Raw genomic sequence first — 20746 nt, forward strand, 5'->3', positions numbered from 1 at the left:
TGTTTTAAACAGCTAATATAAACTGTTGTTGCATGTTGAGATTTCTTCTTGTGTGCATTGCAGCTAGAATTCTCCACCTCCTCCTGCTTTAGAAAAAAGTTTTGAAGTTCATAACACAATTAAAAATTTCTAGGTTTTCAGAATTCTGCTAAAATACCTTTCTAATCATTATTGGACACATTTCTGGTTTTCCAAATTTCTGATACACAGACAAGCCACGCTAATAATAAAGTGGAGAAGTGACAGCAATACCTAGACTAACCTACTGTAGAAACAGGCATGAGGCTAGATTATTTCCTGTTATTTATATTTTCCAATAAGAGTTGAATCAGTAAGGAAGAAAGCATACTTCCTGATTCAGTCATATCTGGGCCTTTCCCCAGAGAAATCCATTAATTAAATCTGTTGATTTTTTAAAATATTGTATCTGCTGAATACACAAAAGTCCTTCCCTCTTTATCATTCTTTTGTGTGAGTGAGCCATGAAGCATTGCTATAGGTGCAAACAAATGTTCTACCCACTTCCGCGATCCTACAAGGGATGCAGAAAGGTACTTACAAAAGGAAGGCTGAGAAAAAGGTGAAGAGCAGTGGCAAGTTGCAGTAAGGGAAACAATAAGGAAAAGTCACTTAAAAATGCCAAGATCAGTTTTCCCCCCCATAATTCCCCCCCACCCCCATTTCATTTTACAGCTTTCCCCTGGAACACTTTGGGAAACTCTATGGTCTGGTGATGGGACTGTCAGCTGTGGTGTCCCTTCTACAATTTCCCTGTTTTTCACTCATCGAGGGCCCGCTAAAGGGGGATTCCTTTTATGTAAGTATTCTGTATCCCATTGAGTCACTTTCCCTATCTGGATGTCAGCAGCACCCCAGGCAGTGGGATGTTTGGAATTCATTCATTCATTCATTCATTCATTCATTCATTCATTCATTCATTCATTCATAAATCAAATTTATATGCTGCCCATCTCACTATATAAGGGACTCTAGGTGGCTCACAAATAAAAGCCATAAGCACAGTAAAAATCTTACAAAAAAATATACAAAATTAAGAGACAGGGAGAGCATCCTCAAGCCACCAGCCACCCCCAGCACTGTGAACTTCCATGGCAAGCCCACCCCCAGGATCCAGGATCAGTTGCTTGAGAGATACCCTTTGCTAGTTTGAGGACAAAGTGACCCAAATTCCCTTAGTCCCTTGGAGTCATTTTGGTTGATGGTTGGCTGTTTTAATCCTTTCTCCATCTCTCCTTCCAGGTTAATATTGCCTTCATAGTTTTAATGCTTCTGGCTTTGGTCAATCCTTTCATGGTGTGGCAGGAGTGCAAGCGACGACAGAAGGAGCAGGCTGCAAGAACCTCGGGTGCTGGGAAGCCAGGCCTGGAGTCTTCCATCTGAGTCCATCCCAGTTTACACTTTGGGAATCTCACCTAACAAAAGGGGCCCTTACAAAGGTCTGCATAAGAATAAGCGCTGTCTCTCTGAGTCTCACAGCAGCAAGATAGGCCACAGTCCCACATGATCAGGTGTTCTTGAGTCCTTCAAACCAAATGGGCTTAACCGTGTCTAAATTTGGGCTGGATTACTAACCCCATGTTTCAAAACCAGAATTAAACAACCAAACCCTCTCTGCACCATTTTATAGGAATTAAAACCATATTATGCTTTCCTAACATGGGGGGGGGGATTTAGAATATATTTTACTGTTATGTATTTTGTTCTTTTACAGAGATCTATTTTTGTGGATTATATAAAATGTTAGTACAGAAGCCAGTTTAATTTTTTCCACTTAAAATGTTGAATGGATCAGAAACTGTATTTTTTTAATGCGACAGTGTTAATATTTTTAACCTTCCTTTAAACTTTTCAATATATTGAAAAATTTTATACTCTCTTGTTTTTAAGTATTCAGAACACTTTTAATGCTTGTTTCTAACATGCCAACTTTGAAGAACAACAACAACAAAAATAAATGCTTAAAACCCAGAAGGGGCAGGAGGAGAAATTAATCCATTAAAATATTTTATTTTATTTTTTAAAAAAGAAAAATATATCCTAGAAACAAGTGCCAGCTTTGTCAATGAAAGCTATAAGGGCAAGAAACAGGCTCTGGAAGTCTTTGTTTTTTGTTTTAAATAATTGGAATGCAAAGATCCAATGTTAAAAAAAAAAGGGGGGGGGGGAAAGACAGAGTCTGTCAATGCGATATATTCTATGACAGAACAGCAAAAGAAGTTAAATCTCATTGTTCAGACTTAGGAACCCACAGCCTTCGCTTTGTTTCCCATGTCTCTAGACCAGTGTTGTCCAAACTTGGCCATTTTAAGATGAGTGGACTTCAACTCCCAGAATTCCCCAGCCAGCCATGCTAGCTGGGGAATTCTGGGAGTTGAAGTCCACTCAAAGTGGCCAAGTTTGGACAACACTGCTCTAGACATTTAATTCTCAGTGTGGCTTTACACTTCACAGTCAATCTCTTTTTCCAAGTCCTAGTAACGAACACAGTGTAGTCAGTCAGTGGATCCCAAAGCTGCCCTGCTCCCTCTCCTAGATGGGTCAGCCTAGACTGTGAGTCCTATCACATGCTGGAAAACTCCTACAGGGTGGGCACATCTTGTTGCTCCCACACCACAATCTACAATCTGGCTAGCTTGCCAACTACTGGAAACTCAGTTCTTTTATTTTGCGGCTTCTACATGGGAAAGAACAGGCATGGAAATGTGTATTGTCCACCCTTCAGGTAAAGACTGGAGAGGTTGATTCCCTGCCACCCCCACCCCTCCACATCCTAGAACACTCTTGAAAGCAATTTACAAATACGTTTGGTGCAGTCAAGAAGAAGGAAAAGCAAGTGGGAGTTACTTTCCGTTGGGACCCAATTGTTGGTCCAGTGGAGTGTGGTGTAGCAAGGCTCTGTTACAGTACTTGTGTTCTGCCTTTTCATTCCTTTGACGGGATCAAGTCCTAGGATAATCTTAGAGAGGGCTAAACCCTCTCTGTCTTCTTGGGTTTCCCTAATAGAAACCACAGTTCTACCAGTTTAATTTTTTTCCTAGCTGGAAACCAATACCTAGTAAAACAGTGGCCATTTTTTCTTTGATGCTTTGGGGAATTGCTAGCATCCTTTATTTTGGAAGGAGGTGAGAGATATCAAACACTCCATTCCAAGAAGTAGAGACTTAGAAATGTTTCCACAATTATCTATGACCGAGGAAGAGAGAACAGCTAGTTAGTACAAGAAGATGGATGTAAGTAGCAGCGGAGTGTGCTGAAAACATTGTATGTGCTATCTTGTAGTTCTCTCACAGGAATGGCAGTTGAGAAAAAATTGTTTTCTTCATTTGTTAACTCTCAGAGGTAGGAAATTGTTTAGGACCTTCTCTGAGATACAGCTGACTCAGAAAAAGCCCCTGCTGACCTAGTGGACTGCTTCCAGATGGACTGTTCCTTATACAGGCAAACAAAGGCACAATGCAGTTAGTCTAGTTTTTCCACTTCTAGAAAACCAGAAGGGGAAATACAGAGAATTAGAAGACATTGTACTCTTAATGCTAAGTAAACATTCTGTGAATGAGGCAGAGCAACTGCAGCACGAAAACCTCATCTAGAAGCCCCTTGCATGTTTTCCAGAAGCATGCTCTCCATTTACCCACTTACACTAGATCTTTAAATAACCAAGGCTGAAGTTCTTCTCTTCAGCAAAGCTTACCCATCACACAGTGCCAAGGTTTATTTAATCATGGTTTGTTGAATAAGGCACAGTTGGCACTAAGCTGTAAATCACAACAGCTGGGTGTATGTAAGACGTTAAGCCAAAACCAACGAAACGATATGATGCCTTAATCTGATGGATCAAACTAGTCACACAATATATCAACCACCTCGTTGGATCTTCTAAATGTTTAGATAAGGCTTATTCATAGATACAAAGGATCTGTAGCCTTCCAAAAGTTCTATTGTAATGTGGGACTTAATTCTGAATAAACATAAGATTGAGATCTCTGGGTACTTTCCTGTTTGTCCATTATATGAGTCTTGCTTAAATGCTGGACTTCAATTTGAATTGGCTTCATTGTAGAGCTGGTTTCAATCTCTTTCAAAATAAAATTTATGCGTTGTAATTCTTAACCTACTTTGAATCTGTCAGTGCTGGATAGATCATGCATGAGGAGCTGAAATTCACGACAGAAAAAGTCCAAGTTTGGTGTGGAGGGAAAGGGGGGAATCAAAGGACGTGATGGATTCTCAATCTGAGTTTATTTTATTGTGTGATATAGAAATTCATACTGCTTTTGATGTTAAAAGTTTGTATCTTCCCCTTATTTAGGTGACCTCTATGTGACCCCAAGCCAGTGTTTTTTTTTCTAGTTAAGCATGTTTATAAGGCCTTCAAATGCTGGTTGCTTGAGGGAAACAAACCAACCCTATTGTGCATTCAAAATTCACTTAAACTGAAGTTTGCATCATGTCATCTAACTCTTATCTTCTGTGGAATTGATATTATATAAACTGTAATTACAAGAGTTACTTTTCAGACTAGAAACTGATGAAGTAACAGCTTCAGCAATGCGGGCAGTTTCTTCAAAGCATACCTAAATGTTGCTATAGAATTAATTTGGGGTTGTAATGAAATATGCTTTTCTCAGTTTTTGGATTTTGGTTTTAATTTAAAGATAGTTTGGTTAACACAGTGGATGTGCCTGTTTCTAAATTGTGACTACTAATTAAGTTGGAATTGGCATTCTCCGAATTAACAGGTTTTCTGCCAACTCACTAATATAATTTTAATATGCAAACTGAAAGCAGATTCATGTATTCTGATACAACATAGATATGTGTACCACCAATATAGGAAACAAAGGTGTTCTTTTAGGGGTTAATGACACAGAATCTGCAAAACCTCTGAATAATACTCTAGCACTCCATTTTTTAAAAATTAAACATGAGATCACAAGCTTATGCTCTTGCATGAGATGGAGTGGGGGGATAAAATTGACAAAATTGTGCAAGATTCAGTGATCTTCTAAAAATTTAGCCTTTCTTCGTTTTTAGTTTTTGCTACCAATAACATTATGTGATAGTGCTTATCATCTAAAAAGGGATCAGGCCCTGATTAGTATCTCCTCCATAATATGCCTCTGCAAATAATGTCATTCATGCTTCATTTGTGCAAGCTTTAGCCTCTGTATCAGGGGCATGCCTAGGCCACCAGATTCAGATCAAATCCCAGTTAGCAGTTTGGACAATAGTCTGCTTTGTCTTAAATTCAATTCAACCTTGAGCACAAATTCAGGTCCTGACTTGCAAATCAATGGACTTTTCCACCCTGCTGCCTTAAGTTATTTGACTCCCATGCATAAACTGTCTGGAAATGAAGCCAGCTAAATTTTAATTACAGACAGTCCTCTATTTACAAACTTTTGAGTTACGAACTTTTGCCAGTATGAACAAACCTGTCCACAACTCCAATCTAGAAGGTCCCAGAAGGCAGGAAAGGGTTAGTTTACAGCATGCCATATAGGTATGCTTGGCAGCACTGTTGTGTGTTGGGAGGCTGAGCGTTTTGTATTTGGTTGGACTGACAGACAAAACAGATTTACAAACAGCCCCTTGGAATGTAATATATTCATAAGTAGAGGACTGTCTGTACTTCATTTGCTTAGACCATAGTGATAGTCTGGTGGACTCTCTGGACCATACTTACTATGGCCCACAACTGGTAGATTCCCTGCTGCTTTACCCTTCCCACCTAAGCTGAGAAAGCAAGCACTAATTTCTGTGGAAGGGCTTTTGGAGACATGTGGTTTCCATCGATAGACCTTTCATCTAAGCCCTGTTAAAAATAAATTTAACCTGATTTTTTTAAACAGTTCACCTTTTTACCAATCCACTTGAGAAATACATTAAAAAAAAAAAAAGGTTCACCGGCCCAGGCCCCTTCAGAAGGGGCCAGGCACCCCAGAACAAAATGGCCTGTAGGGCAGCAACCAGTGACCGGGGGGGGGGGGGGTGTTCCTGCCACAGTGCACAGGAGCCGATTAGAGTGGAAGGCTTTGGCTGCCATGAAATGAAACACAGCTGGTGAACCAGACAGGCTCCTTGAGCCACCCTAAATAAAAAAAATACTACTTTTGATGCATAGCAGAAAAAGATGGATGGAGGTTGTCTTCCTGATAGGCTGGGGGAAGGAAGAAGACAACATCCAGTGTTCCTGCCCCCAGGAGAATATTGGGATTATTATTAGATGCTAGGGCAAGCTGATCATGTCCTATGTGTAACCTATTGACTCATACTGGAATTAACAAATGTTGCTTTGAAGCGATAGAAAGAAAAAATGCAATAAAAGGCAAGTAAATGATAGGTATGAAGCAAACAGCGATAGAAGCAGGCAATAAAATCCAGCATTTTCTACCCAAGTACCCAAATTCCACAGATTCCAGCAAAGCTTAATTTACCTTTTCTGCTTTTGAAAGAGGCTAGCAAAGAGTACAGAGTCTGGAACAACCGTGAGATACATTATTTTGACATTTCTTCCACAAGCACCATGATTGCAAAAACCCAGTAATCTATTTCTTTGATTAGAAACTTATTCGGTCAGCCCTAAAATTACATCCTTCTTTCTTCCCTCCCTTCCCCATTCTGGAAATTGGGTTGATTTTTGCAGATACAGTGTGAATGCATCTTTCTGATTTTCAAATCACTTATGAACCTTTGCGAGAATTCAGATCCTGTCTCTTTTATAGGACTTCTGCTTCAGTTCTAACATCTCCTGAATCTATCTGAATCAGCCTGATCTAGTTCTGGAAATGACTGAATCCACTGTGTTCTGCTATTACTTTGTATTCCTGCTTTGCTGAAAATGGATGCTTGGTGCTGTAGACCAGTCTGCTGGAAGGACACTTGGAACACAAGTTTTTCCACTAGAGCCCACTCCTTCTAAATTCACAGTGGACATGGTCAATGGGAAAGTCCCTACCATGTTCTGTAGAGTGAGGGGTCTGAGGCCACATGAAGAAAAGAACCCCTTAGGGAGAAAGCTAGAGAAGCTGGGCCAGAAGCAGTAATGGTTGCAGGAGTCCAGGCTGCTGTTTGGGAGAAGATTCAGATCTTCAGTGTTTGCATGCAAAAGGAGGTCAGGTTCAGTGATACCATTTCCAGGTGGAGCTAGAAAAGACCCTTGTCTGAAAACACTGGAAAGTTACTGCTAGTCAGTATTCAGTATTATTGAACATGTTAGAAAGCAGCTTCCTGTATCCCTTTTGAGACTTAGATGCCGGACTCTGCCTTCTCCTGCTTTTATCTTTGTAAATCAAACAGAGAAGCCTGCATGGAATTAGGGCGTCTGTAGCAACAGAGCCAAGGAACAAAAACAAAATATTTTTGTTTTTGCCTGAATATTTACAAGAAATAGTAATCATTTTTCCCTACAGCCTGCCACTTTGCAAGGCAAGGGAAAATTCAAAGTTCTTTTTCATATGCCTTTTTTTCTCCTCTATAAGGCAGTGTGTCATCTGCTGTAACCAAAGATGACCATTTGCCCCGTAATTGTGTGTGTGTGTGTGTGTGTGTGTGTGATTACAAGTGGTGGCAGCTCATCCCAGTTGCCTCACTGATTCTTCTTTGCGAGGCAACACACTTTTGGTGATAGGTACACTTTTTTTCTGTTTTATTAGCTCTGTTTAGAAACTTACTGGATTAATTTCTTCAATTAATACATAGCGTGTATTAATATTTTGGTCAGATTTCAGAGTATTCTCTTTTTAGTAAATGGGTTAATAACAGGTTACGGCATTTCCCACTGTTTTCCAGAAGTCTGGAGAAGGAATGGGCTTCTGGCTTCTTAAGACATGATAGGCATCTGGTGAACATGAGGAAAAAGATTAAGTGGGAAGGAAAACAAGCATAGGATAAGGGGGAAAAATGAAGCCATTTCCTGAACAACAGGATGTGAAAAGAAGACTCCAAGTGAAGACTGTTTCACAGGGCAATGTCCATGCAGGTGACCAGCACAGAGAATTTATTCATGTCTGCTTCAAAGTTCCTATTTATTAGAGCCCAATTGAGTAGGCCCCTGAATCAGTTGACTGCTTCTCCTCACAGCGGCCTCCCAAAGTCTGGTCACTTCGGTACATGGAGCTGCTGGGAATGTCTGGACGCAGTACCATCTCTGATACCTGGTAGGAAGGGACATCAAGACCTGTTAATGCTGATCCATTCTGAGCATTTTTACCCTCCTTATTTTACCTGGACTGTGTACTCACCACACATCTTCCTGACATTTGGACTTATCTGACTTGTATACCTCACCCTTCCTCCACGGTGCTCAGGATAGCAGATGCGCTTTTCCCACTCCTCTTTTTTTTTTCCTTCCCAAGTCTCCTTTGAGTTGGTTTGGATGAGGGAGAGTGGTCCCCACTTGGCAAAATAGGGATTTTAACCTGGTTCTCCCAGTTTCTACTTTGATTTTCTCAACTCTGTGTTGGCAGGGAATTTTGAGAGATAGTTGAACACATCAAGGAGGTACCCAGTTATGAAGGGCTATTCTAACCACTACTGAAAGTTGATTTAAGAAGCCAAGGTGACACAAATTCTGTCCTAAGGAAAGGAAGGGCATAATTTATGTAACTTTTATTTCTTAAAAGTTATGCAGATTTTGTACTTTATCTTATGCCAGAATAATTTTATATAATTCTCAGCAAATTCTGAACCATCAATGGTTTAGCAGTTTTTGAAATTCTTTGGGAAGGGGAAGAGTTGCTCTAAAATAGATTATGATAAACTAAGCACTCTTCTTGTGTCATCTGAAATTCTTTGGAGGAAGTATAGTAATAGTGTGGAATGCTTTAGGTATGTATTTTTTCTTAACCTAACTAAATCTCCTTGTTTAAAGATATACCAAAACTAATTTTCCTTTGTTTTTAAATTATGTTTTATTATGCTAAACAAATCAACAAAAGAAAGCTTCCTTCTATGTGATTCCTTTAAAAAATAAGATGTTCTGCTAATATATTCAGTGTAATCCTGCATGTCTAATCCGATGTGAGATTTGCTGACTTGAGTAGCACTTACTCCCAGATAAATGAGTATAAGACTGTAATTTTTCTCTTGATTCTGGTTCTCTCTGATTCCTAACTCCATAAGAATTCAGCTACTGAATAATTCAGCATAAGGATGATATTTCAGTAAATACTTTGGAAAGTCTGATATTTTGAATGCATTTTTGCTTGCCTGAGATCTGAAAGTTCCTCTGGCCCCTGCTTAGTTTCCTGCCGCATGAGACTTTTTATATTTTATTAAAAGTTTAATTTAAAAGCTTAGGAACAGTTATGGAAAAGCACCAGTCTTCAGTATCACTTTTGCAAAGTTAAGCAAGGGCAAAGTCAAATACAGATAATAGGGAGTAGCTAGCAGGTAGTATTTTGTTAACCTTGTCCTTTCTAAGGGGCTCTATCCCCCAGGGCAGATAATATGTGAATGGGCAAAGTCTTGTAGCAGCTCTGCCAAGAATGTGTCCCCACCAGACCACGAAACGTGAGGGATTCCTGCTCTAAGTTAAGAAAAATGAGACACCGGGCTCCAAAGCGTGAGGCAGCTCGTCTCCTCTTGATTTTTTGGGTTTGACTAGTAACGGCAGACCTCCCTGGAGTATCCAGCTCCGTTGTTTTTCCTCACTATTACAGAAATTGGAATTAAGGATACAAATGCAGGTGTTCTGTTTAGATGTGGTTGCTTTTGTGGAACACGGTGGATTGCAAATGAGGGGCTCTCAGAAGCGGGTGCAAAACTCAGCAATCCCTCAAAAGGTGCTGCCAAATTGAAATGTCCAGTGTGACTAAAGAAGAAATCATTTCATACATGGGATAACTATAATGATCATATTTAACTTTATTTTAATCACAGTTAAATATCTGTTAAATGAAAAAGAATGTCTAGTCGTTTTTATCCTGTCAACATTTACAGTACTCCTGGCACATCATTGAAATGTTTTAATTATTATTTCTAATAGCATTTTCATTGCTATTCTTGTTCTGATGCTTGGAGACCCGTTAAGGTAAAAAGCAGGCATGCATACATAAATGCCTAATCAGAGCTGAATCTGACGGGAAGGGAGGGGAGATGGCCAAAGCAGGAAATGATGAGAGGGAAAGGGAGAGAGAGAGAAATTAATTAATTAGAAAGGAAAATAGTTTCCTCGTGGACCATAATTTTAGATAAGAGACTGTATGGGATAAGGGAAGACAGGAATAGAAGAGTTTTTTCCTAGATAAATAAAGGCCATATATTTGGTCTTCAATTGTTGTATGTTTGTTTGTATGTTTGGCAGGGCTCTTTACTGAATATAGAGAAACTTTTTATGAGACTGCCAGAAATCCCCAGTCAGCTTGGATAATGGCTGTGCATCAATGGGATTTTCGTTCCAAGTGTCTGGAATATGTCAAATTGCTTTCTTCTATAGTAGCAGAATAAACAAACAAACAAACAAACAAAAGCCCCAAGTGCATATTTCAGTCTGAAGTTTTTTTCAAGTCTGAAATGGCTATGTCATGCCATATGTTGCCTCTTGTTTGCAGAGGCACCCTAGCAAGCCTAATGGTGTGTTTTGCATAGAATTACCTCTTCAAATTTCTTGGCCTTATACTGATCTGCACCTTTCAGGAAATTGAGGAGAATGATGTCACACAGGACTGTCCCCTGAGGTGAGCAGAAAACAGATAATATGGTTAGCCCAACTGCTACAGTGGAAGGCATAACTCTGACATACATGCTGATATTATGCAATTTTTCACATTGTAAAATGTTAAATTTCCTAAAATGCAGAATACTTTCTAACCAAGAAGAAATCCAGTTATGATGAGGATTCTGCCAAAATGTGTTCTTTAATGCCCTGCACAAAATTTATGGCACTATCAGGAGAAAAGAGGTATGTGTTCATTAAAAAAAAATTATATTTTGCCTTTTTTCATTCATTTTTAGATTTTAAGAAGAAGAGAAACATGACAGACAGATCAAAGCATAGTAAACTATTTTTTAAAAGTTAGTTGCAAAATTTGCTATTAATTTCTTAACATCTACAGGTAGTCCTTGCTTAACGACCACAATGTTGTTGTTCAGTCGTTAAATCGTGTCCGACTCTTCATGACCCCATGAACCATATCGCGCCAGACCACAATAGGGATTGGAAAATTTGTTGTTAAGAGGGGCAGTTGTTAAGCCCGATTTTATGACCTTTTTTGCAGTGCTCGTTAAGCAAATCACATAGTCATTAAGTGAATCACATGGTTCCCTATTGCTTTTGCTTGCCAGAAGCTGACAATAGGCTTTTCTGATCCAAATTTATGGAGTAAAAAATGAAAGAAAAAGGTAATGGAAGAGGGACAAAACCACGAGTTACACCAAAACACTTACCACCCCGACAGATGTGAAGGCAGCCACACTGTTGATTAGTGTTGGTATGATATTAAATTTTCCAGCCTGAAGGAAGGTAAGGCAGAGTAAGCAGATAGAAACCGGTTCTCCTAAGTGAATGGGAGTTGGGGGGGTGTGTGTGTGGGTGACGGGGCAGTTTGTACATGTGAGTAAGCAGCCATGGCAGAATACAGTACTGCCTCTTCTTCCGTCTTTTGTGAAATGGTTTTTCTGTCCATTCATGGAATACCTCTTCCTTTTATATCCTCTCACGGAATAGCCACAATCCTGGTTGACATACTGATCTTAAAACCCTTCCAGATTGCCATTTTTACTCTATGGGCACTCATTTCCTATTACTTCTTAATAATCTATCCTTTGACAATGGCAGAATTGTTTTGTGGGGATAGGGAACAATTCACTTTCTTCTAAACCTGCAGCTAATCAGACTGGAAGCCTGGAAAACCTACCTTCTTACAAAGATTGTCAATGAGTCCTACTGCAAGATGACAACATCACATCTGCAGGTGTCGTGGCCCTGGTGCTTGTAAAGGAGCTAGAACAAGCTAGTGCTGTTATATTTGAAAATACAGACAAGTCCAGTGACTGACCATCTGCAAAGAATCAGTTTTTTCTTTCTCCTGTGCTTCAGATACCCACAGCTAATTTCTTTTTTTCTTTTTTAGCAAGACAATGATATGGAGCACCAGCCTGGATGGCTGATTTTGTCATGGAACTCTTTACTGCAGTTGCAATAGAGCCCTTTCTCGAAGGATGAAACCATGAATCTTTCCTGGAACAGAGTCATGGCAAAGTAGATAACTCTTTTCAGAAAATAAGTTTGGATTCAAGCTAATTCAGCTGCACTTATTTCTTAATGAAATCAGCGGAATTGGAAATTATATCATAACAGATGTGTCCTATTGATTTCTATAGGAGTTACGTTCCACCAATTTAGTCTGGACCTAAACTGTAAACTTTTCATTTAAATTAAATTCTTCAAGCCTTCCTCTGATAATCAGACCTTCCATGATCAAGGGAGATTGTGGATGGGATCCTTGGCCCTACATGCCCACTTGAAGGTGACCTTCTGCATTCACAGTGGAGAATGTCCTCACTGTGCAATCTAGAACCTTGATTGCCCTGGTGAAATTCTTAATGATGAAACACATGTATCATTGTGATTTGTCTCACTGAGGTGCTTTGCTTTGCTAAGGTGCATCACTCTGGTTTGATGAGGCAAAAGGCGCTTGCGGAAGGGAGATGCTCACTCCGCCTGTTAGAAGTGGGGATATCGATCTCACTTAGGAGGCTGCTACAATGGAAATGGCACCCGCATATATACAAAGCTGCTGTTGCTGAGTGAAAAGAAGCTCTGCCATGCTCCACTGGGTAGAAGTGAAACATGGTGGTGCTTCGTGGAAAAACTTTGATGGGAGGTTTCACTTGGACTTCCGTCCAGCTGAAGGGCTCCTTTGAAGATCTACACAGTCCTGGAGCTTATGAGCACTGAGGAGGCTCTGCCCTCACACTTTTACTCTAATGGAGGAGGAGGAGGACAGAACCAACTAATGAGTCATGGAGACAGGATGAAGGAGGCAGCCTCAGCGAGGGTGACTCTACAACATTCTCCACATGTGGTTCTAATGATTTGGAGTCTAGAGCACCCAAGACGCAATACCTTTCCATAAGCAAAAGAGTAATTCAAGCCTTCTTCCTTCTCCAGATATTTCCTAATTCCCTCTTTTATATTTGAATTCTTCCCCCCTACACTTCCACAGCCCTGTGCTCCAAGATCACAGGTTTGTCCTTGTAATGGTATGTGAGAAAGACCTTCAGAAACAGGGTGAAAAAATGCTGCCTAGGGAATGGTCAAATAAGAGAGGGCATAGCCCACAGCTGCACAATGGGTGGAGAAAGAGGCTCAGAAGGGACCATCCTAACTTTTCAGGTTGTAAAGGAGATGGTGGGAGATTTGCACTTTCAGACTTGCAAGATTCTGTTAATGTAGCCTTACAATAAAGTAGAATTAGCTCATCTGGTTGTGTTTCCTGTCTGGCCTACCTGGGAAGGCTGACAGTCCTTCCCCACTTACATTTCCATATACCAGAACATCAAAGCGAATGCCATATGCCTTCATCAGTGTGCGGAACTCTGTGCCGTTCTCTTGCTTGTAATACTTAGCGTACCTGCAGGCAAGGAAAAGGGGACATGTGTGTATAAAAACACAAATATACACAAAAACCTGATCTATGTATTCTGAGAGCAAACATATAATTACATGGGCACATTTATCGTGCAACAGAATGACAATGAGGAAGTTTTACAGGTGAGTATGGTTTGGGGAGGTGCACATATCTGGTGTTGGCATAAGAATCTGGGAGGAAAGATGGAGCCTCCTGTCATATTAGCCAAGTGACCACAGGCACACTGGGTGCCTGAATACTTCACTGTGCTGCAAGAAAACCACTAGTATATCAGAAGGGAGCTAATTAAAAACTGTCAGGCCCAAAGTACACTAAATAGTCCATTAGTCCATTAGCCCAGGAACAGTCTGTTGAGTAGAGGCCCTACCGACTCTCAGGTTGGAAAAACTTCCCTGGTCACCTACAATGGTTTTTTTTCAGTGGGGGTGTCCCAAGACTGCATGGGAAAAGCAAATGGTCTTGGCCTGAATAACCCATCTTCCCATTCATTCTCTGCATCTGGGTAGAAGAGTGATGGCTTGTGTGTTGCGCAACTCATTGTAGTCATTGCCTCTGCCCAATTGCCCAATTGCCTCCTTGTAAGAAATAGCTCTGGTGGGTCTACACAGAAGAAAAGCATTTAGGTAGATGGAATCTAAAGGGTAGTATATTTGTAAATCAAAGGATACTCAAACTGCAGGGAGAAATCTTAGTTCATCAACACTGGAAAGGGGGATTTCGGAGTGTTGTTTCTCTACAGGACTTGCCTGAAATTGTATCCACTAGAGACTTTGCTCTTTTCTGAAACGCTGTCAAGCCGACTGAAAGAATAGCTGGGAATGCAGTGCTCCCAAGAATGATCCAGGTCACACACCCATCCAATCTTGATTCCTATTATCCCACCCTGTGTAGAAAAGCACAGCTTTAGGAGAAAACTCAATATGCAGCCTACGGAGATCCTAGCAACTAAACAGAAGGAAGAAATCAGAGCTGCTTCTAAAGGCACAACATACTGATTAATCGCCTTCTAATCCACTGGCTGTTTGATCAAACAATCAAAGTCACTGGCAAATAGAAAAGGTATATTTCCTCTCCACACATGTAAGATATGGGTTTCTACTTCCTATTAATGACTGGCTAAGAATGAGCAGTAATTATTCCAGACCAATTAACTCAACATACACTTGTGTATCAAAAAGGTTATCTATTGATTCCCACATAATCCTGTTTTGTCTACCATCTCTAGCCACAGTGCTGCTCTCTTGGCCTCATTTTGGTCAATGGCTCTCCTATTTCACTATTTATCTTACTGTTAATTACATTTGTATCTCTAGATTACCAAGGAGATCAGCCCAGCATTTTAGAATTTCAGCCATCCTGTAATTTCAGCCTGACAATGACTTCCCAACAATCCTGAGAGATCTCTATGGCTAACAGGGGATATGAAGACAAATTTCTAGGCAAATAAAACCCAAATGGTGGTTGGTATTTCAGTATGATCATTGTGCAACTGGCACTCTCACCGTCCTTGCCAATGATGTAAAGTTTTGCCCAGCAAATTTTACTATGTCCCCAAGGCGCAGGATTGGACAGAAGGGTTGCTGTAAAGGGTGGAAGTGGCATTTCTGGATATCTTCAGTTGTGATGTTGGGTAGGAGGTTTCCCCTGTGAAGGAAGCAAAGAAAACTATCCCGAGAGCAAAATGTCCACCCCCAAAGTGGTCGTTTTGGTCAGGAGGTAGGACAGAGAATGACAATTCTGAACTTAGCATAATGCATTTTAGGTTATGGGATTTTCAAAGCCTTATCTAGCCTTAATTAGAGATAATACAAGAGTTAAAAGCTACAGCCATCAAAATGTACAAGCAGTTGTCAGAAATTTGCTAGGGGGGGGCATGAATTGTCCTTTGGTCCACTCAACCCACTTCATAGGTAACATGTTGATGGGAATTACTTAATAGTAGGCTACCCCATTTGTGGAGAAGCAGGTCAGGGAAGACTGCTGTGAACAACTAGGATTCTGCATCGGACGGAATTTGTGACTGCTTTCCCTCTCTTTTACACTCATACACATAAACATATACACACATGCCCACTACCTAACAATAGATTAGATATGTCAACATGTGTTACATACTGATTTTATGGTCTATCAGGACTGTTGAAAGACTTCAACCTGTGCCTGTCCATGCTGTCTTTGTAAGGGACTTCCTGAAACTCCCAAGACCAGGTTGTATTGGTCAGGCAAAATCTTTGCATTAGAGAAGTGATTCTCAGTCCAGGTCCACCTAATATTGATTGGAAAATAAATTCTAAGGTGCAGTGTGGGTTTGGGTTGGTGTTACCTTACTCACTTTTCAAAATTGAACAGCGGAAAGCGAATACTATTCTTAATGAAGAGAGTGAAGTTTTCAGCTTCTAGCATTACAGGTCTGCAGGGAGAAAAATACTGACTGAAATCAGATTGAAATTAGGAGTGAATTAAAGAATCAGGTAGAAAAACTAAAGAATTGCTCTCTGTCCTCTGGAAACCTATTTCAAACTGGAGAAACTGTAAGCAAGATTTGAATTGAAGGCATCAAGTAACGATTGCCAAAGTAAGTAAGGCGTTCACAAGTAAGGTGTTGTAGAAGCAGTAATACTATATTACTCAACATATATATCCATAGAAAACAAAGAACAGCCTGCTCGTTTTGCAGGATTCTAAGGGCCAAACCAGATGAGAAGCTAATAGCATCTTTTATGAAAATAAAAGGAGCCTGAGTCCCTGTCTGGAATGGGAATGGAGTGAAAGTGGGTGGAAATAGGGGTCATGTGTGGGCCTAATACAGATTGGGAGACAAAGGGTTAATACTCCTTTTGGAGAGAAAAAATTAACCCACTTTACTGAGGCTCCCATTTCAGATCTTCAAACTTCCTTACTTTCTGAACTTCCATTATCCTGTCTTCTTCTAACTCAGCATTAATAATTTGTGAGGAGCATACAGAGATTTCATTGCAGAGGTCCATGGTACCTACTGATGAGCAAGAGGGACAATAGACTGGCATACAAATCCAACAGTAAAATAGAAGGGGGAACCTTTAGCAATACTGAACTTGATTCCTGTTCCCAGTTCTCAGATTTTTAGTTCTCTTCCAAAGAGAACTCGGTGCACTGAATGTGGATCTGAAGTTTGTATTACGGCCTACATAAAACTCAACACAGATACTAGGCCCTTCAAAATAAAAAATTTAAAAAATCCTCTTTAAGCAAAATAATCATTTTTGCACAAAAAGCAATGATACATGATAACTCCATGTAACAATTACAACTAGGTATTGCATTCCACAATTAGCTTTGGACTAGCCCAAGTCACATACCAAGAAAATTCCCTTAGTGAAAGTGAGGCTGATGTCCACTCCAAGGCTTTCCATATGCACAGTCCATTATCACCCAAGTCCCATTAAAAAAGTAATCTAATAAAAACATATAAGCCAACCTTCTAGAATGGAACTCTTGATTTCCAGTCAACTAATTTGACATTCTGTGACGATGTTCCCAACTACAATGAGGCCCATGTTCCCTTCCTGTGTAATAACATGGGCTGGTATAGATAAGCACTTACACATCCACATTGTCCATTTCTGCTGGGCACCAGCCCTGGATCTGACAGGTCCGAAAAGTAGCATTGTAATTGACACATCGGCCTGTTAATATTCCTGCAAAAGGAAAAACTGCATCATTTCAATCACCAGAAGCCTAATTCACCCCATCTCTTGGGATTCATTTTGACAGCTTGTCTGGGGGCAATTCTGCTTCAGTTTGCCTCATCAGTGGAAGTGAAAAGACTTGTAATTTTTATAGAAAATGCACCCCAGCAAAAGTGGAATAATATACCCGTCAATAGTGATGCCTGGAAGCCATATTTTTTTTCTGCACAATTTAATTTACATTCCTGTCAATTTATCTTTCAAGAGACATAAAGCCTGATCAACATGATGATTGCATGACCCATGTTTTGGAAAATGAATTGTGCCAGAGAAGTAGAAAATGGAGGGGACAATCTGAAGCAGAAAAAGAATTGGATTGGGAGGGAATTCTGTATATCAGCCTTTTGTTGATCAGGTGCCTTCCAGATGCATAGAGGGACGTGGAAGTAGTAGTCTGCAATTACTAGAGGGATCAGAGAGTAAAGGATGGGCAAGATACACTCTCAAAGTCTCTGGATACCCCTACAAATTCCCATTGGTCAGATGCATCATTTTTATTCGCTGGCTGAAAAATATCAAATTGGCATGATCTTGATGCTATTTCATTGCTGGTTATGTTCCAGTGCAACCATCTTACAGCTCTGTATATGTTCTTAATCTGTTAATACAATATACCCATACAATATACCTATCAACATTATACAAAGCAGAGAAAATGTGTATGAAATAGGAAGCCAAAAAAAAATTAAAGACGTGATAAGAAAGAGGAAAAGAAATATAGCTAATCTAATTTACATTCACACATACCCATTCACTATATTTCTCTATACCTTTGCACCCTTGCAAATGATCCCTGCTTATTCCATGTCCATACATTACGTTTTGTTCTTTAAACTTTTTACCTCTCTCTGTCTCTTTTTGAGGATTTCATCAGTTCCATCCAACTACAATTTTCACAGTTTTCTTTTCCCCTCTACCCATTCACTCTTATTCCTTTTGTGATTCAATACTCATTCATTCTCTCTACAGGACTAAACTACCCTAAAGTACTTCTTTCTTCAAACTGGCCACTAATATTTTATATTTGATCCACATTTATTCAGCACCCATTCATTCTTGACCCTATCTCTTCTTGTTTTACCATAGTATGGCTAGTACCCCATTCCCACTGGATTCAACTTACTTTTATGTTTCTGCTTCATACTTTCATATAACAATCTTATACTGTACACAGTCAATTTTTATTCTTTCAACAAATATTCATTTCTTGCTAACAGACTACATGCTATCTACTATCTTTCTACTGGTATTTGAATTTGAAAAAGGAACAGTCAATTCCTTTTTCCTGTCAAATGCAACTTTCTTGATCTTCAATACAATACATTAATTTTCAGATGCATGCTTCTCATTGCATCATATAGGCTACCTAACATTCATTGCAAATCATTTGGGTTCTCAGACAATAACATGGCATTGTCTACATACAAAAGTACAGTACATGTATATTTACATCCCCAACAACTTACTTCTAATATCACCACAAGGATTCCTTGCACTTTTACCCATAAATACATTATACATCCTTGTCTTACTCCCTACGCAGTGGTGAGCCATTTGCTGAGCATTTATTCTCATGCATACTTTCTTCCATAATATACTGTACCATGCTTATCACACTCAGCAGCCAACCTCCAACAGTATATTTATGCAAAACAATTCCATAATTCAAGCCTATTATGCTTTCTCTAAATGAACAAATGCACAGTAAACTTTCTCACATTTTTATATTTCTCAGTAACAGGCTGAAGTGCAAAAATCTGGTCTGCATCCCCTTTGCCTAGCATAAAGCTGCACTGCTCTTCCCAGATTTTACTGTCACCTCTTGTCCTCTTTTGGTCAGGATTCTGCCAAACACTTTCTCAGGCACACTTAACCAATCCTCCTGCAATTTTTGCATTCACTTTTGCTACCATCCCGCTTGTATCAAGAAACAGTGGCATTCTTGCAATAGTCAGACACAAATGCAGTCTTCACACATGTTAAACACGTTGCACAGACCCTCCATAAGCCCCTCCATAACCATACTGGCAATTAACAGATAGGCAAATTGTCTAGGATAAGCATTTCTTTTCTCTCTTTGCGTCAGGTATCTGGCTTACCCCCTCCAGTGACGGAGACAGGCTTCTTGCACTCACTATCTGAGGTACACTGGTACTGAAGATTATTCTAAAAGAGGAAGGCAAAGGGGAGGGCAGAAAGCATGAGAAGCAGAAGTTGCTGGCCCACTTCCAGTCTTCCCCGCAAGCACTGTATACATTATGAGGAGGAATGGGAAAAGTGCACTGTTTCAAAGCCAAAAGCCTGCCACTTAATTGTAGCTCAGTGGGAAACACACACAGAGCATGCAAACTGTTCCCAGGTGAGACTTTTGCATCTTCAGGTATGGCTGTCAGAGACCTCAGTCTGGAATGCCAAAGAGCTGCTGCCTTATTAAAAAAAACAAGGCAGCTTCCTATAATCCAGCTTCACTCAAATCATGGCCCTCTGCAGCTTTCCATAAGCAATTCCTTGGCAGCATGAAGCAAAACACTGAAGTTTAAATCTCATGTCCTGCTGCTGGGAAACAGCTCTGAGTCTGCACAAGGCAGAAAACAGCTACCCACCCCCAATCTCCAGTTCATCTCTTTTCCTACCTTCTTGGCTTATTAGCATACCTCAGGGCAGAAGCCTTGCACCTGGTTCTCCGTCACAATGAGCTTGGTAATGATGACAAAGACTGATGTCCCCTGGCAGGTGGATGGATCCAAGGGATGTAGCCAGATGGGAGGGAAAAAAAAATGATGTCAAGTGTCTTGAATGTAAGAGCACAGAGAAGAAGGCAAGCCAACTCCTGGTGAGTTCTTCCTGCCTGATCACCTGGAGAAGATCATAATAGGCCACCAGGCCTCATAACTAAGATTTAGGATTAGAATTTTGAAAACAAGAGCAACATGTCCTAATAATAAGAGCAGTTCAGTGGTGATCAGGATTATGAATGGAGGTATGAGCTCTCCCTTGCTGGATATTCTCAGGCAAAGACTAGACAGCCATTTGTCTGGGATGCTGAAGTCTGGATTCTTGCATTGAAGAGAGGCTTGGACTTAATGGCCTATATGGCCCAGTTCTGTGATTCTGTGATTCCACAAGTATCCATATCTTTCCCCCAATATTTCTCAACACTGAAATGACCAAGAAGCGTAAACATGACCATTTCTGATAAACATTCCTAACCTTGCTTTGGTCATTTCTACATTGCAACAGGCAGTTCTGCACTTCTTTATTGCATGTCTGCAAAATGTTTCACATGTGCATCACAACCTACAAGGGTACGCAAAGAAAAACTCTGCAGATTTCCTAACACATGTTTCACAGGTTTCAGAAGTGGAGATTGATTATAGCTCCCCACAGTGAACTGGCCAAAGG

General features: G+C 40.2%; 2 protein-coding genes across 7 annotated transcripts in view; one reads left to right on the plus strand and one right to left on the minus strand.

Moving 5' to 3' along the window:
* The window catches only part of SLC43A3 (solute carrier family 43 member 3), a 36585-nt gene extending 34247 nt beyond the window's left edge, over positions 1 to 2338 (plus strand). For all 6 annotated transcript variants that reach the window (XM_025167943.2, XM_025167945.2, XM_025167944.2 and 3 more), the window contains exons 12-13: positions 694 to 817; positions 1261 to 2338. In XM_025167943.2, coding sequence (XP_025023711.1) covers positions 694 to 817; positions 1261 to 1401 — 265 coding nt within the window. In that variant the 3' untranslated portion in view covers positions 1402 to 2338. The remainder of the gene's footprint in view (positions 1 to 693; positions 818 to 1260) is intronic.
* Positions 2339 to 8051: 5713 nt separating this feature from the next.
* The window catches only part of P2RX3 (purinergic receptor P2X 3), a 31894-nt gene continuing 19199 nt past the window's right edge, over positions 8052 to 20746 (minus strand). The window contains exons 3-12 of the mRNA XM_007430251.3: positions 19999 to 20070; positions 19444 to 19510; positions 17200 to 17293; positions 15949 to 16026; positions 15119 to 15260; positions 14363 to 14499; positions 13505 to 13598; positions 11410 to 11475; positions 10618 to 10695; positions 8052 to 8177 (exon numbers count right to left, since the gene is read on the minus strand). Of these exons, the coding sequence (XP_007430313.2) occupies positions 8052 to 8177; positions 10618 to 10695; positions 11410 to 11475; positions 13505 to 13598; positions 14363 to 14499; positions 15119 to 15260; positions 15949 to 16026; positions 17200 to 17293; positions 19444 to 19510; positions 19999 to 20070 (954 nt within the window). The remainder of the gene's footprint in view (positions 8178 to 10617; positions 10696 to 11409; positions 11476 to 13504; positions 13599 to 14362; positions 14500 to 15118; positions 15261 to 15948; positions 16027 to 17199; positions 17294 to 19443; positions 19511 to 19998; positions 20071 to 20746) is intronic.

The sequence above is a fragment of the Python bivittatus genome, unplaced genomic scaffold, assembly GCF_059951505.1.
Source record: "Python bivittatus isolate LINGU-HERP-01145 unplaced genomic scaffold, Pbiv_v1 ctg000480_np1212, whole genome shotgun sequence".
NCBI lineage: Eukaryota > Metazoa > Chordata > Lepidosauria > Squamata > Pythonidae > Python > Python bivittatus.